This window comes from Pyrenophora tritici-repentis, chromosome 4 (assembly GCF_003171515.1).
Source record: "Pyrenophora tritici-repentis strain M4 chromosome 4, whole genome shotgun sequence".
Classification (NCBI taxonomy): Eukaryota; Fungi; Ascomycota; class Dothideomycetes; order Pleosporales; family Pleosporaceae; genus Pyrenophora; species Pyrenophora tritici-repentis.
Window position 1 is genome coordinate 1651739 of NC_089393.1, and position 21275 is coordinate 1673013.

Genomic DNA, 21275 nt, shown 5'->3' on the forward strand with positions numbered 1-21275 from the left:
CGTGGCGGTTGGTGGTTGTTGCGCCAACGAATGTTTAGCTCACGGCAATCTTTCCGCTTTCCGGCCTACACGGCAGGCCTCAACACCGTATACACACGTCCCGCGCTGTGCCTCTACGCATTGATACGACCATAACGTCTTCTGCTATATCTAGACACTTCATTCTCCTCGTTTCGCCCACAGCACGCTCGACGACGTCATCAGCGACAAAAACTCAGCCGCATTCTTCGCACATTCCGCAACCCAACTCCTTGCCCACCGTTTCCCTGCATACCGCACATGCCATAACCGCCGTTAGACACAAAAAGCGTTGCTGAGATGCTCGGCTTCCGCCCCCTGTCCGTGGGCAAGCGGAAAACCCAGTCGTATAACCAGGCTCCGAACCACGACGGCGATGTGGACGGCGGCGATTTGAACGAGAAGGGATATGCCAGCGATGACTATGAAGCCTATATGTCATCCGGGACATCGAGTCCCTTGTCCTCCCGCCAATCGTCAGGCGCATACGATCAGAACCCCAACAATATCGAATCGAGACCGCTCCGACCGTCGACCAAATCCCATCGAAGAAACCCTTCGAAACCGACCGTGAGTGCATACAGCTACAGGAATCCGCGGGCATGCACTAGATACTTTGGGTTGGCTGTGGCGAGTACACTGCTTTTCTTCATGTATTTCCTGTTCAGCAGCAGTTGGGAGTCTATACGGAATGCAGAGCTTGGGCTGAACAAGCCACCGCCACCCCCGAACGTCTGGGAAAGCTTTCCCTTTTTGAAGCGATACCATGGTGGCATACGGACCTTGGTTAGCCGGGAAAAGAACGTACCTGAGTATCCGACCAAGCAGGATATCGACCCCGAGCTACCAGCCGAACAACAAAAGGAGGGCACGAAAGAGCAAAGATCACAAGGCTCACATATTGCCGATTCAATAGAATTCGACCCGTATCCGGAATACAGCAGTGAGAGTTATGTGGCCAAGTACGGGCCTGTGGAGACGTGCTACCTGGATGCGAACGATACCATCAAGATTCCTGGCCTACGAGCATACAAGGGCGTCCCGGAAGGCTTGCCAGATAATGTCATTGGAAGCTACGAGACCTTGGGCTTGAGAAACGACATTTGCTTTGAGCGCTTCGGTCGATTGGGCCCATACGGTTTGGGCTACAGTAAGAGACGGGGTGGTACTGGCGCAGGCATGGAAGGAGATCGCGAGGGCATCGAAGACGTCTGGAAGACGACCCCAGAGGTCGACTTTCGCGATATCAACTGGACAGAGGCTTCTCAGCGTTGTTTGCAAAAGAACAAAGGGCGCTTCCAAAAGCAACGCAAGAAGCAGGCAAACTCGTTCCAGATGCAGAAGCGCGATGCGGACATCGCTAGCACGGCACCTGTCAACACCGCAACTCCCGAGAAGTCAAACGCAGTGCACAAGACGCTTCTCCCCCGGACTGCAGTACTCCTCCGAACATGGTGGGACTACCAGTACGATGACGAAGATCTCATGTACCTCCGCGCTCTCATCTCCGAGCTGACCCTTGCATCGGGTGGCGAGTACGAAGTGCACTTCCTCATCCACGTCAAGGACGACAACAAGCAGATTTGGGCCGACGAGAAGGTTTACGCGGAAGTCCTTAAGAATGCTTTGCCCGCCGAATTTGCAGGTATGGGTACGCTATGGTCTGAACGTCAGATGAGCCTGATCTATGGTGGCCTTGAAGAGTCCAACTACCGCGGTCTGCCCGTTCACGGTGCTTACCGTTCTACTTTCATGCCTGTCACTTACTTTGCGCACCAACATCCCGAGTTTGACTTCTTCTGGCACTGGGAGATGGACGTCCGATATACTGGACATTTCTATCATCTCTTTGAACAAGTCTCCAAATGGACCACTGCTCAACCGCGTAAAGGACTCTGGGAGCGTAACGCACGCTTCTACGTACCGTCAGTGCACGAAACATGGGAAGACTTCAAGCACACGGTGCGTGTTCAGACTGAGCACGGCACGAACAATCAAGCCAACAGATGGTCCTCGCATCTTCCCCCAAACCCGCACGTTCCGGTACCGGAGATGCAAAAGCCAGAGAAGCCCATCTGGGGCCCAGAACTTCCACAAGACTACCCAGACATCGAGATTGACGAAGCTGTGAAGCCCAACACTACCATACTTGAAGACAAGTACGAGTGGGGCGTCGGCGAACCGGCCGATCTGATCGTCTTCAACCCTCTATTCGACCCAGACCACACAAACTGGATCCTGGCGGACGATGTCACAGGCTACGACAAGAAGAACGGGCTCCCACCACGGCGAACCGCAATCAACACCTCAGGCCGGCTATCAAGGCGACTCCTCGAGACTATGCACCGCGAACAATACCGCTTCCGCCACACCATGTTTAGTGAAATGTGGCCGGCATCATGCGCCTTGCACCATGGCCTCAAGGCTGTCTACGCACCCCACCCCGTCTTCGTCGACCGCAAGTGGCCCACACAGTACCTCGCTGCTATCTTCAACAACGGACGGAATGGCGCTTCGGGCGGTGCGCGTATGTCTGTTTTCTCAGATGAAAGACAACATAACTTCCTTGGCACGACTTGGTACTACCATGCTGGGTTTGCACCTAACTTGTGGAAGCGCTGGCTCGGGTACAAGGTCGATAACGACGGCGGTGAGGAGGAAGAGCTTTCGCACGAGGGGCGTATGTGTTTGCCTGGTGTGCTGTTGCATCCTGTTAAGCAGGTTGACTTAATACAGGAGCGTGTTGAGGAGACCAAAAAGGAGGAGTAAGGTGAAGTGTTGCAAAGAGTGTTAATGTTGATGATGCAATGTTGGTGTATAGGCGTAAGGTGTATTTGTATCGACGCTACTTTACTGTTACTTGGATTCTTGACTGGATATCCGTTTAGAGCATTACGATGAGGGGAAGTGAATTTATTTCTGTGGAAGTGTTATAGGGTTATGTGTGCATCGCGTTTGGCGCTCATCTTAGCTTGGATATTTAGTGTTGAACGTGTTCTATATCTACGAAGAAGAAGCAAGACTCCTGTATCTACAAATAATGGTCCATGATCTCAAAACCATCCTCTTGATTTCTCCATCTGGCTCACAACCCTCACGTCCTAATAACTCCTCGGTAATCCCAACACCTTCTCGCCCACATAATTCAATATCATCTCCCTACTAACCGGCGCAATCCTCGGCACCAAACTCTCCCTAAACCACCTCTCAACATCATACTCCTCCGCATACCCCATACCCCCATGCGTTAACACAGCCCTCTCACACGCACGAAAGGCTGCCTCAGCAGCAAGATACTTTGCACTATTCGCCGCCACGCCCACCTCATCGTGCGTCACCGTACTGCCCTCCTGCTGACTCTCATCATACAACTGCGCCGCATGATACGTCGCCAGCTTCGCCGCTTCAAGCGCCATATACGCGTCTGCAAGCGGATGCGCAATACCCTGATTCATACCAATAGGTCTGTTAAATACTTCACGTGTGCGTGCGTATTCTGCGGCGCGGGATAGGGCACAGTACCCCAAACCGAGTGCTTCACCCGCGAGGAGACACCGCTCCGCATTCATTCCCTGAAGGATAATCTTGAACCCGTGGTTCTCAGCACCGATAAGCGAAGAAGCGGGGACACGGTACTTGTCGAAGAAGACTTGATTCGCATCGACTGCTCTACCACCCATTTTGCGGATGCGGCGGATTTCCAGGGCGGGGTTTGCGCGGTCGAGGGGGATGCAGAGGAGACTGAGGCCGTGGGATCTTTTCTTCCCTCCATCATCTTTACCAATACTCTTACCACCATCACTGTCTCCGTCGCCTGTTCGTGCCAAAAGCATCATAACCCCCGCCACCTGCGCCGCCGTAATCCAAACCTTCTCCCCACTAATCACATACTCATCCCCTTCCCTCACAGCCCGCGTCCTCAACCCCAAAGTATCCAACCCACTCCCCGGCTCCGTAACCCCAAAACACACTCTTACTTCCCCCTTTACTATCCGTGGCACTAGACTCTCGCACATTTCAGCACTGCCGTGCCGTACAAGCGGCTGCGTGGCGTATACATTCCCGTGTACTGCTTGTGCGCCTGCCATTCCGGCCCCGGACTCAGATATCGTTTGCATCATCATTGTTGCTTCGGAGATGCCGAGCCCGGAGCCGCCGTAGCACGTGGGCAGTGCGATGCCGAGCCAGCCGCCAGCCGCGAGCGCGGAGTGGAAGGTGCTGGGGTCTTTGGCTTCAGTGTCGTGGCTGCGCCAGTAGTGGTCTGGGAAAGATGTACAGAGGGATTGGATGGCGGTGCGGATTTCAAGTTGAGTTTGGGTGAAGTTTGAGGTGGACATTATACGGGGATGGGGTGTGTGGGAGAAGTGACGGGCGAGACATGGTTTGTGACGTATGGAACGGATAGTGTGTTTGGCTGTGAGGGAGAACATGGCTTTTGTGTGTGTTTTTGTGGCATGGGTGGGGTTTACATTTGGTCATGTTTGTTGGGGGAGGATGTACTTGATGTGTATGTTGTATAGCCGACTTGATGTTCACGACGAGAGGGGTTAGTGTCTTTGCCGAGGTCAGATAACCGAATCTGCAGCGGCGTGGTGTAATGACACTTTTTGTCGCTTTGAATTCCCTACTTGCATTTGGGTATATACTATTACCCCCTAATCGAGTTCATGCGCCGACTACTGTTACTTACAATCGACGAATTTAGTGACTCCAACGCCCGAAGAAAGACATGCATAACAGCCCACATTGAGCGTCTGCTTCTTTTGAAAGTCCTCAGCTCGTATCCCCATAAGCTTTACTCAAGCCTTGTCATCTGAACGACGGCTCGTAACCTTGCAAGGGAAGCCATGAACCGGGTGTGCTGCACCCTGAGGAACCTGATACGCCCTCTCACCAAACACTGTCTTGATACCAGATGACGGATCCTGTCGATCCCACTCATCGTACTGATCCTTGACATCAAACTCACGCACCGTCATAGCCAGGGTGATCTTGATATCAAGCATAGCAAGGGTCTGGCCTAGGCAGTTACGCGGGCCAAACTCAAAAGGACGCCAGCCGCCCTTTGGAGGGTACAGAGGATGACCAGGTTCGACGAGCCAGCGCTCAGGAATGAAATTGTGGGGTTCAGGCCAGTAGTTGGGGTTTCGCTGGATGGCGCCGTGAACGACCCAGATGTTGAGGCCTTCAGTGGGGTATTTGGTACCGTTCTTGTCCTGTAGGAAAACACCAGGACGACCGCCTCGCATACCTGAAGCTGGAGGAAACAAGCGAAGAGTCTCTTTGATCACCGCAGTCGTGTATGGCAGCTTGTTCACCTGCTCTGGGCGCTCCTTGATTATCTCAACAGCAGAGTCGACGTCTCCACCAAAGACCTCGTCGTGCTCGGCACGGATCTTGGCCAGGGCTTCAGGGTACTTGGACAGCATGTGGAAACTGTATACAATGGTAGCGGCAGTTGAGTCGTGACCAGCGAATAGGAAAAGACGAATCTGCGTCGTTGCCCATTTCTTGAACTGAGCGTCCAGCTTCTCAGAAGCCTTGCGCTCGCCCATGTATGCTGCAATTGCGATATCCATGACTGACTTGGCACGCGTGTCTGGCTCGTTGGTCCTCCAGTCCTCGTATCGCTTGTCCAACTCGGTGTTGATGTAGCGATCCATGGTCTTGCCATTATGCCATTCAATCAGCGGCCTCATGGGGTTCCAGCGCTTGAACGGGTTCATCTCTTCATCTTGGCAGTGCCATTCGATGGAACTCCTCATAGCAGCGGCAAGGTCGTTGTGTCCAGTCATTGAGTGGAGGCGAGCATTTCTGGCCATGTTAGTCGCTTGAAAAGAGGAGTGCTTTCAGCTATTCTACTTACATGGTGATAGCTCCAATCAAGTCCATCATGTAGTCGCATGTCAGTCGATCAAGCGAGAAAGTATCACCTTTCTTCGCATGTTCCCGCAGCAGTGCCACATAGACCTCAGCTTCTTCGATGATGTGCGGCGTGCTCTCGAGCATGACCCTGTCACTGAAACCGGGGTTGAAGAGAGCCCTCGAACGCTTCCACTCAGCGCCATTCATGTCAAACAGGTTTGGTCCACCTGCAAACGGTGCAAAGAACGGAATGAGAATTGCTGGCTTAGGGAGGTCATGTTCCGGGCCGCAAGCCTGCATGGCAAGATCTGGGGAAGTGACGACCAGCAACGGGCTCGTAAAAGGCCAGAGGTCAATGTAGAAGCAATTATCATTTTCCTTGAAGTCGTAGGAGAGCAGAGAGAAAGCATCGGATTGCTGCGAGCCTTTGGGGAATTTTTCAAGAAGTCCCGGCAGCGTCTTGAGGTTGCCAGCTGCAAAGTCCCACTCGGGCATTGGCTGGTGGAAGTCGTATTAGCATACACACCCTCAATCGCTATGATGAAGCTACATACCAGACCCTGCTTCTTGAGCTTGTAGAAGATGATGCGCATCTGGTACATCTTGAAGGCGAAGACACCGAAAGCTGCAACAGCTGCCGACACTGCAACTTGCCATGCGAGGCCGTAGAGTCCGACAGAACCCATGACTGACACCTGTGCGAGATTCGAGTCGCAGTAACGAAAGTAAGGCAAAGAAAAGAGAAAAGAGAGTTTGTTTGTTGTCTGCCACCGCGTCAGCCGTTTTGGCGAGTTTATTTGCGGCGCAGGCGGCGCAGGCTCCCGTGGACCCTTCCTATGCGACGCGACTTTGCCTATCTCGAGAACACCAACCGGTAAAAACAAATCTCGTACTCCATTATCCCAGTCACATCACACACGAGCTGCGAGCACAAAAACGGCCCCCAACAATCTCCCGCTATTGATTGGGGCTGTTGAGGCTGTAAGAGCGTGTGGGGGCGCAGCCAACCACCAAGAAATCCCCGTTAGCCGCCGTTTTGTTAGTGGAATCGTTGGTGGGGCATGCCCTCTGAACTTGTAGGCAGGAAACATGTTCGCGCTCAACTTGAGCTAGTACGAGGCTGAATCTGCGGTATGCAAGGCTTCGGGGACTAAGCAGCCACTCAGAAAGTGTATTGACCGGCTGCACGGTAGAGTACGCCATACTGCGATGTAAGCACTAAAGTAAGACGTGCATTCTGTGGGTGCGCACAACTGGGGCATGGTTACATCCAGGAAGACGATATAGGAAGAGATGGAATTCCCGTTATCTCATCAACTTGTGCACTGCTGAAGTATTGTGCTTGTGTTAATCTCAACGTCGTCCGCAATTCGTTCTTGTGCGACATCATGCTTCCTCAAGATTATACTGGACGTATCCATCGAGATACTTTCATTGTAAGTATACATGTCCATCGCGGCGAGTTTTATTTAATTGTCCATCCAGATCTCTACATCAGTATTGCTGGCAATATGCTTGCTGTCCATCGCTACCCGCTTCATCATACGCTTTCGTATGCAGAAGCAGGGCTTCTCTGTCGATGATGGCTTCTTACTTGTCGCTCTCGGTCTTCTTCTCTGCAGTATCATCATCATGTACTGGCAGATTATGGATCGCATGTATCTCATTGTCTCGCTACAGCGAGGTGTACCAGGTATCGTTCCACCAGCAGACTGGATGCAAATCTCCTTCCACTTCCACAAATGGGTAACCATCTGCGGCATGTTAGCTTGGACCTGTGTGGTGGCTGTCAAGTTCAGCTTTCTGTACTTTTTCAAGAAGCTGATTGATCGGCTGCCGGCATTGAACTACTACTGGTGGTTCGTGGTGACGTTCAACATTGCTTGTCTGGGCTATGGAATTGCGATTTGGTATATTGGGTGCCCTTACTTTTTCGATCCGAGAGAGCGTGAGTAAAGCAACCCTGCAGTTTGTTACCCCTCTGACCAGTGCCTAGTTGAATGTGCCTCCGGTCCATACAAAAGTCTACTTGTCCATCATTCAACCGTGCAGATGGCCTTGGACTTGGTCGGCGATGGATTGAGTAAGTGTCCCATCTTCATGACACTACCAACCGCTAACAGACCCAGTCCTTGCCATACCTATTTGTGTCATCTGGAAGATCAAGGTCCAATGGTCCCAGAAAGTTGCACTCATGTCATCCCTCTGTCTCACAGTCTTCATGATGGCAACCACAGTGACCCGTCTCGCCGGCCTCATCTACAACGAAATGGTTGATACCATATGGGAGATTTACTGGGCGTTGATCAGCGCCGAAGTCGGTGTCTTCCTCGCAGCTGCAACCGCCTTCCGCAGCTTTTTCGTCGCGCGCAAGGCCAGCAAGAACGGCACGCCTCAGCAACAGGCGCAACGCTTCTTCTCCGCCTCTTTCGTTGCCAAGTTCAATCGCAAGAAGAGGAGTACGCTAGACGATTCGATGGATTCGTCCAAGGAAAGAGGTGTCTTTGGCCTGCCTCGTGTTCCTCGTCCACAGATCACTGGTCTAAGGACCTTCATCGATGACCATGGTAGGGTCCAGCCTATCAAGAGTGGGTCCATGAGCTCTACTGTGTGCGGGACCGACGACACAAATTCGATGAGCTCTTCTTCTATCAAGAAGGAGTATACGAACGAGACGAGCCATTGCTAGTCTGGAATTGAACTGTGGGATTGTTCTTTTCGAAATTAGATTACGGCAAGCCTTTGTTGTGGCAATAGATGAGTGGTACACGTGTCTGTAGTAACGGAAGATAGAGTGTAAGGCCATTTCGTTCCTTCTTTTCTCTTTGCCGATCTAGGACTGTTGCTCCATAGAGACATCTAGACTATTTGGTGTATAGCGTGCAGAGAGTAGTTAAAGCCATCATCATCCATCGTATCATACCCTCTCATTCCGGTGATGTGAACTCCATAAGCGATGCAACGTGCGCCCGATACCAACAATGCGTCTTCTCCCTTGCATTCCTTAGTAATTGCTGTTCTGTTGTACCATATGCCGTGCACAGGCCAAAAAAATTCCACTTTCATTTTCTTGCACGCCAGCTGAAGATCTAACTAGTTGTCTATAATTACGTGAGCATGCCGTTGAGCGTGGGGTACCTGCCCCATTGGCGGATTTTGTCCCCACTAAACAGGGGGCAGTGTAAATAAGGTGGGGTGTACACACTCGATGTCTTAACATAGAAACATTTCCAAGTATCTTTTGGGGTCCAATATACTTTCGATCCCCGACGCTGCGGCACATGATTTGGTTGGTGCCTGGAGCAATGCTGCGCCGCAGGTATAGTCGACTGAGATAAGAAAAGAATCTGGATATTATCCCCACAAGCACCATTGCGCATTACTCAACGGGTGCGTTGAATTATTGTCGTAACTTTTGAATGTCGCAAGGTGACCTAGGTAACACGCCAGGGCGTCTGGCATCGGCATGTGCAACGGGAGGATCAAAGTGCCGCGACGGCTCCCGTAGTGGACGAACCGCCGCCTGAACGATTTGGGGGCCAAGAATCCAATGGTTACATCCTCTACAAGCCACATCTTATGCCCGATACCAGCCTCGGCAATTGACTACACACCTTTTCAACGCTACTCTGATCCCACGACATGGCTTTTAGTATTCCCCGAGTAAGGCGTGCCATTGAACTCCCAGGCAGACTCCAGCTCCAGCTAAACGCTGGTGAGATGTCGCCCTGGCGTATCGACAATTGCTAGTGTAGAAGCAAGATAGACTGCATGACGAATTAAGAGGGTCAGTTAGAGATTAGGGCTCAATGTATATATACTGTGAGTGGTCTTGAAAAAAAAGGACAATACCTACAAGTTCAGTCAGCTTCCTTCAGTCTTCATACTCTTAATGATCACTCTGAGTCTTGCGCCACTATGTCTGTCATTCAAGATCTACCAAGCAATGTTTTGTTATCACTCCCATGGTCTCGCCTAAAGGAATCGGTATACGAGCGAGTCTTGATTCCTACCATAGCAAACAACGACTCTTATGTGCCTACCTCCAGGCCGGAAATCATGGCAAGTTCGTGGACGAATACGTGTCGGCAAACTCTTGTCTTCGCCGGCATACTATCCATCCCACTTATCTTCAACTACCTATTCATTGTCGTTCAATATCACTGGACAAACAATCGACGGACAAATGGACAGATACCACCTCAGTACCCTGCGCTGCCAGTAATTGGTAGCACACTTTCGTTCTTGTGGGATGGCGCTTCGTTCGTGAAGAAGGCAACGTATGTTCGTAATCTCATGATCACATACCGATACTAACTCGCCAATAGGACCTATGCTGGGAAGTTGACCTGTGTGCGAATCTCGCTACTTGTCAGCGGCATCTATCTCGTCTCGGAACCTGAGGCTGTCGCGGACATGTGGAAGCAGCCAACCCTCTCAAGTCCCATTTACGTGTATACTGTTGGACTGCGTTACATCTTTGGGATGCGCGAGAAAGCCATCAAGACATATACGGAGGACGACTCAGGCCCATACCGTAAGCCTCATCCCAATAGCAACGTGGCGCCTCACAACCGGATCGACTTCCTCACACACGACTCCCTGCTCCGGGGATTAACGGGCTCGTCTATGCTTCCAACATTTCAGAGATACCAAACCATCGTCAAGCAAAATCTTGATGCACAGGCGATCGGAGAAGAGTGGGTCGAAATGCCTGATCTTTTGGCCTTCTTTCGCGACAGCGTCGGCAAGGCAACGCTTGAGGCGCTTTATGGGCCTTCACTTCTTAAGATCAACCCAAACTTCATCAACGACCTTTGGGAGTTTGATGGACATGTAAAGAACCTCGCAAAGCGGCTCCCCCGCTTTCTGATACCGAAAGCGTATCGTGTACGCGACCAGCTGAAGGATCAGATTCTGAACTGGTATCAGTATGCGCGGCAGCATTTCCGAGATGAAGCAGTGCATAACGAGAGAAAAGATTGGGACCCTTACTGGGGCTCTGTCATGAACCGGGATAGGCAGAAGACAATTCTGAGTATCGACGGACAGGACGACGAGGCGCTTGCATCGACAGATCTCGGGTTGATCTGGACATCAGTCACCAATCTTGTGCCCTCGACAATGATGACTACATTGCATATTTTCAACGATGCCGATCTGCTATCGCGCGTCCGTACGAGTCTGGACGATACGGTTTCTTGCGACGAAGAAAAGACCGATGTCGCAATGGATAAGCTGCTGTCAAAAGATCTGCTGCAGTCAGTCTATGCAGAGACGCTGCGATTATACGTGCAGTCATACATCACGCGATGCTCGCCGCACGAAGATGTGCCTGTCGGCAGTTGGTGGCTACCACGGAACGAAGTGAGCATGGTAGCATCGTATACTTCGCACATGAACACAGACCTGTGGAATACTCAAGAGGGAAAGCACCCTGTGACGGACTTTTGGGCCGAGCGATTTCTGCTGGACCCCAACGATGACCAGTCCGGGCCACTCAAGCGAACGGGTGATGAGAAGGTGCCCACCAAGGCCGGAGATGTCGGTGTTCACTTCTCCAACAAAGGCTTGGGTGGCGCGTGGATACCTTACGGAGGTGGCTTTGGTGCGTGCCCGGGTCGCTTGCTGGCGAAGCGCGTCATCATGTTTACGTGTGCATTGCTCATTACAGAATACGAAGTCGATATTCGCACGCAGGACTTCGAAATGGATTCGTCGGATTTTGGGCTTGGCACCCAGAAGCCAAAGGCACCAATCGCGTTTGCAATTCGGAAGCGAAATGTCGCGAAGTGATGCCCTGTAGATATTATCTCATTTGTTTAGATCGTAGACATAGACTCAAGCTAGACGAAGTTAGAGAATGGCAAAGACAGCTCCTCAAAGTCGATGATGTATTTTTGCTACACGCCAAGGCTTAAATCGACACGTGACTCTCTTGCCCGCCTGCCTTCACCTCACCTCCTGACTGTCATGTCTATGTCTAAACCCTTTCCCGACAACTTAGATATCTTGCATAGATTTTGCTATCTCAAAATTGATACAAGTTGGCAAAGCGTGTTCGGGAAAACGGTTGTGCATGTGACTTGTTCTGAGCTATTGATGTAAGTATTTCGGGATGCATTCGAGCCTAGAGCATTGTCAATATTTATCATAATCATGAATATTGTTGATAAAGAATGACTCTCTCAGTCATGGCATGTAAGTGTGTCAATTGCTAACTATACAAAGCTCGGCTAATATAGAGCGGTGTGGGTCATGTGACTTAGCGTCCTCGTGACAGGTGACCGGAATATTCTCAACACTCCCCCATAAGCCGATCAGCTGTACCCACTACTTTGTATAGGTCTTGCAGTCGAAGCTTCTTCTCCCTTTATATGCTTCCACTGAACGCCTTGCATGCACTTTCCAACACTCCCCCAGAAGTGCCTTGTCAACAAGAATGAAACCTCCCTGTCACCCTATAGTGGCCGTTACGTTGCGAGTCCCTCAAGTAAAGTGAGGTATCGGCCGAGTGAAGAGTTGAGGAAAGAAGGTCGAGAAAGAAGGTCGAGAGAGAAGGTCGAGAAAGAAGGTCGAGAAAGAAGGTCGAGAAAGAAGGTCGAGAAAGAAGGTCGAGAAAGAAGGTCGAGAGAATTTTCGCGTTTTGAAAATCAAGGTAGAATCGATATCACCAACATACCGACTCTCCCTCGACTCCTACGTGAGAGTCAGCGCTCCCTCAGCTTGGTACTCCCAGTACTCTAGCTGTGTACGCTCTCCTCTGTCCCAGCGCTCCCCCAGCTTGGTACTCCCAGTACTCTAGCTGTGTACGCTCTCCTCTATCCTAGCGCTCCCCTAGCTTAGTACTCCCAGTACTCTAGCTATGTACGCTCTCCTCTCTTGTTGTCCCCGCTCCGTTCCTCCGCTCCTGCCTCCTTGTCTGTGTCCTATTCAGGGCTCCAGACCCTAACACCCTTATTCTCCCCCATCGTTATATAAGCCTTTGCTTCTTTGCGTTTATTTAACGAAATCCTTTGGAAAGAAGATAAAAATCGATCGAGAAATCGGGTGGGGTAGGTGGGTAGCGTTCGAGAGAGTAAAAAAACTTCGAGCACCGTCAAACGGTAGGTTTTCGAGTTTAAGGAATTGAAAGTAGCTGTCGAACTGTAGCTACTAGTTTAAAAAGAAGGTCTCGAAAGGTTACTATCGATAGGCAGGCAATTCGAGTTGTTTTCGGAAGAATCGATGGTTACCGTCGGTAGGTAGGTATTCGAATCGTTGTCAAAAGGTTGGTTGAAAAGGGATAGAGCAACCATTGCTCTCTTCGACTCGCGCGTCGGAATTGGGTATAACTCGCCCAAGGTATCTTCGAGACGCTCCCAGCTTCTCCGGACGATAGTCCATTTTTCTTCGGACTTAATACCCTTCGCGGTAGCCAGGGCGACGGCCCAGTGTCTTCAGGACTTAATACCCTTCGCGGCAGCCAGGGCGACGACCCAGTGTCTTAGAATATAGAAGGCGACGACCTCCTGGGTTGTTCTGGCGTAGACACGCATATACCAGCTTGCTGCCCATATCGAAGAAACGACACTCCGGACACTCACAATGCACACGCAAGCGCGTAAGCCGGGCTCATAACCTGTTGATAAAGAATGACTCTCTCAGTCATGGCATGTAAGTGTGTCAATTGCTAACTATACAAAGCTCGGCTAATATAGAGCGGTGTGGGTCATGTGACTTAGCGTCCTCGTGACAGGTGACCGGAATATTCTCAACAAATATTGAAATTTGAATTTTTCTTCATTGACGAGCGGTAAATTATAAACAAGAAGTTAATCTAGCATAGTACCGCCGGCTACCCTCCATTCCCTTAAGCCTTGTATCTGCCGGGAGTGGCAGCCTTTAGCAGCTTGGGGAAGTTAGGCGTGCCCAATCCAGTGACCGGGTCCCAGCCAACAGTAGCGTTCCAGCTAGCGTAGGGAATGACTGGGCTGCCGTTCGGTTTGCCGTGGAACCTAGCATTGCCATCACAACCGGTGCTTCCACCGAGAACGACGTCGTTGAGCGCGTTGGGGTTGAAGTACAGCAGCGGGTTCAGGAAACCTAGCGACGGCTTCTTGGACTTGAGCCTGGCGTCGTTGAGAAGAGCAACAATACCGCCGAATGCAGGCGAAGAGCACGAGGTACCCTGGTAAGCCTTGAGTACACCCTTGTCGTAGACCGCGTATCTAACACCCTGGGCGGCAACGTCGGGGAAACCACGACCGTGACGGTTGAAATAAGGCTTGTTCTTCTGACCCAACTTGTGGAAGTATGCCTTGATAGCATCATCCTGGTATGCAGGGCGTTTCCAGTAGTCGGAGAAACCACCGGAAGAGAAGAAAGTGGCTGTCTCGTTGATGAACTGGGTGGAGCCGACGGATGTAACGAAGGGGCAGGTAGCAGGGTATTGTGGCTGGAACTTAGTGGTGTTCTTTCCGTCGTTAGAAAGGCAGGCTGATCCGGTTCCAGAGTCTCCCGAGGAGAAGAGAACGGTGACACCGCGGGAACCAAGTTGAGCAAACATGTTGCATACGGTGAGGGCGTAGGACTTGGGCACACTCTGCTCGTTCTCGCCGTAGGAGGTGGAAATAACTTGGGGAAGCTCTTCTTGCGGCAGTTTGAGGACGCCTTGGAGGAACTCGAGGTACGGCTCATTGGCGCTCGAGTTCGCAACAGGCTGATCCAGATCAGCGACCCACGGGCCACGACCACCGGTGCTGTATTCGGTGACGGGGAGGGGTTGAGCAAGACCAAACATGTACTGCATGTCCAAGTTGGCCTCACCACTGTCCTCAGTAGAGTTTTGGTCGTTGAGGCCACCGTTGAACTGAACAACTGTGAAGTTCTGGCCGACAGACTCAGGGAGGATGTTCTTCTCGAAGAGTTCAAGATCGTTGTAGCGCGCATATTGCTCTAGGTAAGAAGCGAACGCTACCTTGCTACCGCTCGTAGGGTCGGGAGTGTAGTCGATTTGGTAAAGCTTCTTCAAGCATTGAGGAGTAATTGTGCGGTTGCAGTCAGCAGTGGCGTTGATGGCACCGGCGGCGGAAGAAAGCTCAATGCGAACGCTTTCGCGTCCAGTCTTGTGGTTTGCACGGGTGGCAGCGAAGCGAGTAGTGGGCTGCACCAGGTTGATGTGCTGAGCGACATCGTCCGGAACAGTGTACTCAAGTGTGCGAAGCACCTTGCGGGGCGTAGCCTCGTTGCTCACGAACCACGAGAACTTGGTACCCAGGAGCTCGTTGGCGACGCCGACGGTGGTCTTGAAAGTGACCCAGTCGGCATCAGTCTCAAATTGCTTGATTCCAGCAGCCTTGAGCCAGGAGGAAACGGAAGTAACCGTCTGCTCGCTTGGCATAAGCATGCGCTTCATCTCCTCGTGGGTAGCATAGTGTTGTCCGTACTTTGCGTTGCTAGGAGTGGAGATGTCCATGACATGCTGCTCAAAGGCTTCGGTATCGCCTTGTTGAAGAGCAATCTGGAGCTTGATCGTGTGCGCGTCCGACGCTGGGCCTTGGAGCTGCCATCCTTTGAAACGTCAGTACTCAATTGGTTCAGGAGCACAGTGGATTTGGAGAAGCATAAGACTGCTTGCAACAGCCGTGATGGAGATTGGTCGGCTTACCTTCGGGCACGCTAATGAGCTTCTCAAAAGGGTCAGCAAAGGCTCTCATGGCCAGCAGAGAGCCGACGAGAAACGAGAGAACGGGGGCCATCTCAGCGACTTCCTAGTAATATTACGAGTGAACGTATATCCTGAAGCAAGCGATTGCGAATGAAGGCCTGCTACAAGCTGGAATTGCGACATTATATATGGTCTCCGGAGATTTCCTTCTCTCTGCGACGGGACAAGATCTGGCGAATTCGTGATATACATATCGACCTACTAGATGTAGTTTAGATCCGGATGCATCGCTGGAAGACGCGCATGTAGCTCACACCAGACATGGCCAAGCAAGCAACTAAAACACACAAGCCTCGTTCGCTGTCTTGACGAGGCTTGTACAGAAGTTCCACGCCTTCCTATCTAGGTCCTAGTGGTCGTTAGCCTTGCGATAACCGCATGGAAAGACCCACTCATGTGGCGACGAGAATTCGTGGCAAAGCGCTGATAACATGTTAAGTAGGTTTTATAGCCGGATTGCTGCCTCAGTCAAACTCTGGTGCCATGTAAGTTGGCATACGAGTCGTTGTTTTGTGCTTGCGCAGCATCGTAGTCTTGAGCGAGAACAACACGTTGGAGGCAGGTGTGCCGGTGTCGCCCGCGCTTCCGCCCGCGCTTACACAGCACCTTATCTTTACTTCTTTATGTGCATCACGCACCGTTTCTTGGTACAACCCAGCATAAGCTTGCAGGAAAAAACGTAAACATTGCGAGATCGATGAAAAGTAAACTGATTTCCGGAAAAGGGCCCGTCTGTTGGCCTGCTAGTGGGACACCCCGTCGCCCTGACGATCGCGTTGCAGCCTCCGTAATGCGGTGCGCCGAGAATAATCCTAGCACTACGTATATATATGTACTTGTAGCTTACTCAATACCCTTATAAAGGTCCGATGAACTTTGATAGGGCCTAGAAGAGTATGATCACGTTGATTAGATTGTTGAATTGGGAGAAGATGAAGATTGATTGAAGACTGACAGATGAGCGCAAACGCGCCCCTATGGACCAAACCGTAGGTGGCTGGCTACCCCAGCCACTCGGATACTAGGTTTCAAACATAGATTACCCTATGCTCTATGGCGCAACTGTCAAAAGACATTGTTCATTGTTATAGAAGGACCCAAATCTCCAACTTGGGAACATAGCCCAAATGTGCCCGCTGTTTAGCTACGGCCCAAAGTACCAGTGCAATTCGGCAATTGCAGGCCGCGATCCTCATAACACGCATCCTCCAACCACCACCTTAGGTTACAGTGACATTCTGCGTAGACTTTCCCCCGCGCCGATATACGGCCCTGTTGAATTCTACTAGCCAAACGTAACATTTTCTGAACCTGTTTTTTGGCTCTCTTCGCATTCCATTCGTGAAATGGAGGTATAGGTCTACGAACAAGACTTGGAATGTCCAGTTGGTCGGTTAATGTGAATTCGTGCGAAGAGCATGTTTCTTGCGGTTCCCGAAGGTGATTCAATATAGATTGGATGTTTGAGGATTCTCTTCTGATCCGCTCGATCCGCTGTGCTTCAATTTGCTCTGTACGTCGTTAGTGTAAAGATTACCCGGCTTGCCCTTAAGAGCGCTGACAGCTTACTTGTTACTGACAGAGGTATAGGTAGGCCCAACATGCGTACTGTGTTCTCATCACACTCGAGGATCGCGCTTCGTGTGGCTGCTTCAAAGCATTTTCTCCACTTGAAAACGAAGGAAACCAGTATCTCGAGTATCAGTTTCCGATTATACTCCTTGAACTTTTTCTTCTGAACCATTCTCTTCATATGCAACGATGTGAAGATCTCAATGGCCTTTGCACAATCATAGTAGTCGACTATGACAGCAAGCTTATCCATCGTCTCGAACGAAGGGGACAGCAGGATGTATCCGCACTGTAGATGAAGCATGTTCATTAAGAGCAGGAAAGCCTCTGCATTCCACTCTTCAGTGATGACGTAGTAGTATCCATCAGTCTTCTTGTGGCCTTCTCTGTAGGCATCTTGCTGAAGCATACTTTCGAATAACGGTGAGGCTAGTATAAGCTGGCGCGATGAGACGTAGTACAATACTGATCCCTCTGGGATATCGGGAACTGCATCGATCGGGATGTCTTCTAGTGTAGTGGCGACTGCATCTTCCTTGGTATCTTGCTCTTCTTCATCTTCTTCGTCTTGAATATCAAAAGGTAGCTCGACATTAACCATAGCGGTAGAATTTGCCGCTATTCCATCCCCGTAACTCCAGGGTGCGAATTCGTCGTCGGGTTGGGGTGATTTAAGGATGATCACTGTGTCGGCGTTAGGATAGATCCAGTGTTCAGCGAAAGCCATTGTATGCTGTTCTCTGTATCCAGTTGAAAGTAGGTAGATTGGGGGTGTAGTGGGTAACTGGGGACTTGTAGGTACAGGGAACTCGTGCAGGCGAATGGGGATTGTGATGACTAGGCTGTAGAGCCACCTTGTCCTCTTTCGTCGTAGCGCCTTTCTCTCGCCACTGAATCCACTCACTGTGAGGGTATGTTGCGCTTCACCTCTTATTCTCACTGCAAGCAAGTGCCACGCGATTGTCAACAGTTTTCATAGGGACAGCGAATGCACGAAGTACCTCTCCTTAAGCCGCTCTAGAGCCCGGCCGGCTGGAGATGGTCGAGGCAATCGGATAATACATTACAAGAGCTGAGATCCAGTGGAGATGGTTGCAAGGCAACATGACTTCAAGATAATATACTATATTTACAGGGTACTTTGTGGAATCTATAATGACTTTGTTCAAGCCTTCTTATACCACCCACTTCCAATAGCATTTGTCTTTGCGTCTCCAACAAACGTCTTGGCCCACGAGTCGTAACTCTCAGAGCTCAATCCACTTGCATCCGGGAAATTTGTTGTGCAGCCCAATGCCCTGTACCCCGGCACTAACGAGCTACTCAAGAAGTTTACCACAGTCGCCACCAAACCCACCGTATTGAACAGCTCAGAAGGGAAATTAGCATATACTGCGTTATAAAGGAAGCAGCCCAAAGCTTGTGGGTTATTTGGGACATCGAGAGGGCCTAGGACAAATGACTGGTCTGCACCCGCGCCACCCAATGCTGGTGCAGCGGAAAGATAGACATCGAGGATACCAGCGACAGCTTCTAGGATGGTCATCGGCGTCGCGCGACGGTACCAGCCTTGCTCTGGGATGCGCTCGGGAACGTGTGTATATTCGAGGTTCGGGTCGGCCCATGCACCAGCTTTCTTGGGCTTTGCACCGTAGAAACTGGTGATGGAGGCTTCGTTCGCTACACCACCTGCGCCAATCGTTCCATTCGAGAAGAAGCCGGGAATGAAATAATAAGCGCCCATAACGACGGCTGCTGAAGGGAGGTTGAAATAGAATTGGCGATTCACTGCTTTTGAAGCGGCGTACCGGTTCTTGAAGTGTGCCTTGATGGTCTCCACGCTGTATGTCCCATCTCCCTTTGCAAGAGCTTGCTGATGCATCTGCTTGAAGAGCTCGGGCTGGAAGGAGATGTTGTCGCCCTCGAGGTAGAAATCAAGACGTGTAGCTGAGGCATCACCTTCGTTGAACTTCCCATGCCCTGCGATGCCTGATGGTGTGCCCAAAAGAGAGTTCAGTGCACCGTTGAGTATTCCAACCCTCGAGTCCGGACCGCCGATGCTCATTTTTGTAGAGAGGATGTCGCCGCCATCAAGGGCCCCGCCGGTTGCGAGGAGAGCACTGAGGTCCGCACCCATATTGAACAGGGCTTGTGTCCCAGCTTGGATTTGTCCAATGGTCGCGATACCGTTTCGAGGAATGTCTGCATTGTTCAGTTTGATGTCATATTAAGTGAAGCAAGATACATACAGCCATGGTTTGCTAGAGTGTTCAGACCGGGGCATGGGCCACGTTGGTCGGTTGGACCAGGGGCTTGGAAAGGATGGTTTGCTAACACTGTCAATATATGAATTAAGAGTCCCAGTACGTTACTGACCTTCAGGAAATCTTCTGAGTCCGTTGACTGAGTCTTCTGTTGGAATGAGACCGAAAATTGGATCAAGAGTAGCCTGCAGAGTGCCTCCGAGTAGGTCCAACAGCCCAGGTATCAACCCAGTCATCAGCTGCCGAGGCTGTTCTTGAGCGGCATTCCGGACTTGCAGCCGGCGGTTGATTTCTGCCTTGGCTTCTGGGTGGTTTAACAGAGCTTCAACGCCCTCTGGTCGCAGCCATGGAAAAGCCAGTGCTGTAGGAGCTGCAAAAGCAACTAGTACGAATGAAGAACGCATGTCCAAGAAAGGGGGAGGTTCTCGATAGAGCTCCCAGTAGATCAGGAGAGCGATGGTTCTTTAGTTTCGCTGGTACGCCAAGAATGAGTACCGTGGTACCGTGAGATGGGAACTTATCGAGATAGGGAATCGATTGAGGGGATTCTTACAAAAGAAGCTGCCCATATATACCACTGCATCTGGTCAATCTTTAAGGCGATCTCCATCGCCGAGTCCGCATCGTCATCGCACAGCTTTGCCCTTGTAGTTTTTCCAGAGCTAGACCACGGAGCTGATACAGCCTAACAAATATGACGAAGATAGTCTGAATTAGTAGATATGATAGAGATGATTAACACTGAATTGGATAGTCCCTATTGGTCTGAAACGTACCTAGCTAGTCTTCCAAGGTCTCTGGTCTAGAGATTAATCCTTACAGCAGTCCACCCACAATTCGACATAAGTCTCGATCTCGATCTTTTGGACTATCGGATTCTCCTTCGGGGAAAGGTTGCCGATCTGCAGCACCCCCTTACAGTACCTATCCAGGAGATGTATACAATTCGAGAACCCCCGATGCATGTTTTCGTATGTGGCTGTTGATCTGCATCTGGGATTATGTGAAAGCCTACAAATGATCTGCCACTAAACTATTCTTGAAGCGGGAGAGCGGCATTCCAAGATTTTGATCGACGCCATTTTCAGCCGCTGTCTAAATGAAGGACTGTAGATGGACGCTAGTAGCAGAAGACGCTTAATGTGGCCCCCGTTGACGGCGCAACCACCCATGGCCCCTGGTAAAAATCTCGGTCGAGACCCAATTTCTAGGCTAAGACCTCGATACTTTCCACGGCCGAGCTGGGAAATGAGTAATACTCTAATATTGTTATGCGATCAACGTGCGCTGAGGGTGTGGTTGCGGACGTAGGGCGCCCTTTGTATGCAGTAGGGCGGGGACTCATGACCAGACTACAAGCGAAGGCTTTCCGTGTTGTGTTCGCATCTGATTCCGCAAATGGTGTGTATAACCTAATACACCGCTCGTGGTTATTGGGGTTTAACACTTTTCAGACGCTGCTCGTGTGGCGTAGGAAAGGCCTAGCATGATGGCTTATTAGATGTCCACAGCCCAGCAAGCACCTCTGAGCCCTGTGGAATGATGAGAGCTGAAAGCATTGATGAGCTAGTCAGTACACATGTTGAGAAAGAGTGGGAAAGACCACGCTGCACAGTAAGCTTTCTGGATACTATTGCGCTAAACCGCAACTGCACTAGTGGCGGGACCGCCGAAGGGGGTGATGTTGACACCTCAACCCCCACACGCTTTCTCAGCCTCCGTGCCTCCCCACAATCAACCGACCATTATCCCAACTCATACCATGTCTTGTATCGTTCTCACAGATCTCGGCCCGCTCAATCGCATCGCTAGATTGATGTCGATTCCTTTGCTGCGTCAAGCCGACG

At 50.9% G+C, this 21275-nt stretch overlaps 8 protein-coding genes across 8 annotated transcripts; 3 read left to right on the plus strand and 5 right to left on the minus strand.

Moving 5' to 3' along the window:
* Positions 1–318: 318 nt before the first annotated feature.
* PtrM4_094150 (DUF3405 domain containing protein) lies at positions 319–2787 on the plus strand (the record flags this gene model as incomplete). Its single annotated transcript, XM_001934191.1, has 1 exon — positions 319–2787. The coding sequence occupies one exon, from the start codon at positions 319–321 to the stop codon at positions 2785–2787; it is 2469 nt and encodes an 822-aa protein (XP_001934226.1).
* Positions 2788–3119: 332 nt separating this feature from the next.
* On the minus strand, positions 3120–4355 carry PtrM4_094160 (CaiA, Acyl-CoA dehydrogenase; the record flags this gene model as incomplete). The annotated part of the gene is made up of 1 exon (XM_001934190.1): positions 3120–4355. One exon carries the CDS (start codon positions 4353–4355, stop codon positions 3120–3122), a length of 1236 nt encoding a protein of 411 aa, XP_001934225.1.
* A 462-nt stretch (positions 4356–4817) lies between these two features.
* Positions 4818–6569, minus strand: PtrM4_094170 (CypX, Cytochrome P450; the record flags this gene model as incomplete). The annotated part of the gene is made up of 3 exons (XM_001934189.1): positions 4818–5832; positions 5885–6381; positions 6438–6569. The coding sequence occupies 3 exons, from the start codon at positions 6567–6569 to the stop codon at positions 4818–4820; spliced, it is 1644 nt and encodes a 547-aa protein (XP_001934224.1).
* Positions 6570–7271: 702 nt separating this feature from the next.
* On the plus strand, positions 7272–8572 carry PtrM4_094180 (uncharacterized protein; the record flags this gene model as incomplete). Its single annotated transcript, XM_066107080.1, has 4 exons — positions 7272–7319; positions 7369–7831; positions 7880–7966; positions 8013–8572. 4 exons carry the CDS (start codon positions 7272–7274, stop codon positions 8570–8572), a joined length of 1158 nt encoding a protein of 385 aa, XP_065962748.1.
* A 1229-nt stretch (positions 8573–9801) lies between these two features.
* PtrM4_094190 (CypX, Cytochrome P450) lies at positions 9802–11679 on the plus strand (the record flags this gene model as incomplete). Its single annotated transcript, XM_001934186.1, has 2 exons — positions 9802–10163; positions 10212–11679. The coding sequence occupies 2 exons, from the start codon at positions 9802–9804 to the stop codon at positions 11677–11679; spliced, it is 1830 nt and encodes a 609-aa protein (XP_001934221.1).
* A 2056-nt stretch (positions 11680–13735) lies between these two features.
* On the minus strand, positions 13736–15623 carry PtrM4_094200 (Pro-kuma-activ multi-domain protein; the record flags this gene model as incomplete). Its single annotated transcript, XM_001934185.1, has 2 exons — positions 13736–15435; positions 15533–15623. The coding sequence occupies 2 exons, from the start codon at positions 15621–15623 to the stop codon at positions 13736–13738; spliced, it is 1791 nt and encodes a 596-aa protein (XP_001934220.1).
* A 1470-nt stretch (positions 15624–17093) lies between these two features.
* PtrM4_094210 (uncharacterized protein) lies at positions 17094–17891 on the minus strand (the record flags this gene model as incomplete). The annotated part of the gene is made up of 3 exons (XM_066107081.1): positions 17094–17101; positions 17162–17699; positions 17763–17891. 3 exons carry the CDS (start codon positions 17889–17891, stop codon positions 17094–17096), a joined length of 675 nt encoding a protein of 224 aa, XP_065962749.1.
* Positions 17892–18329: 438 nt separating this feature from the next.
* Positions 18330–19832, minus strand: PtrM4_094220 (Peroxidase-2 domain containing protein; the record flags this gene model as incomplete). The annotated part of the gene is made up of 3 exons (XM_066107082.1): positions 18330–19366; positions 19414–19494; positions 19541–19832. 3 exons carry the CDS (start codon positions 19830–19832, stop codon positions 18330–18332), a joined length of 1410 nt encoding a protein of 469 aa, XP_065962750.1.
* Positions 19833–21275: the final 1443 nt, after the last annotated feature.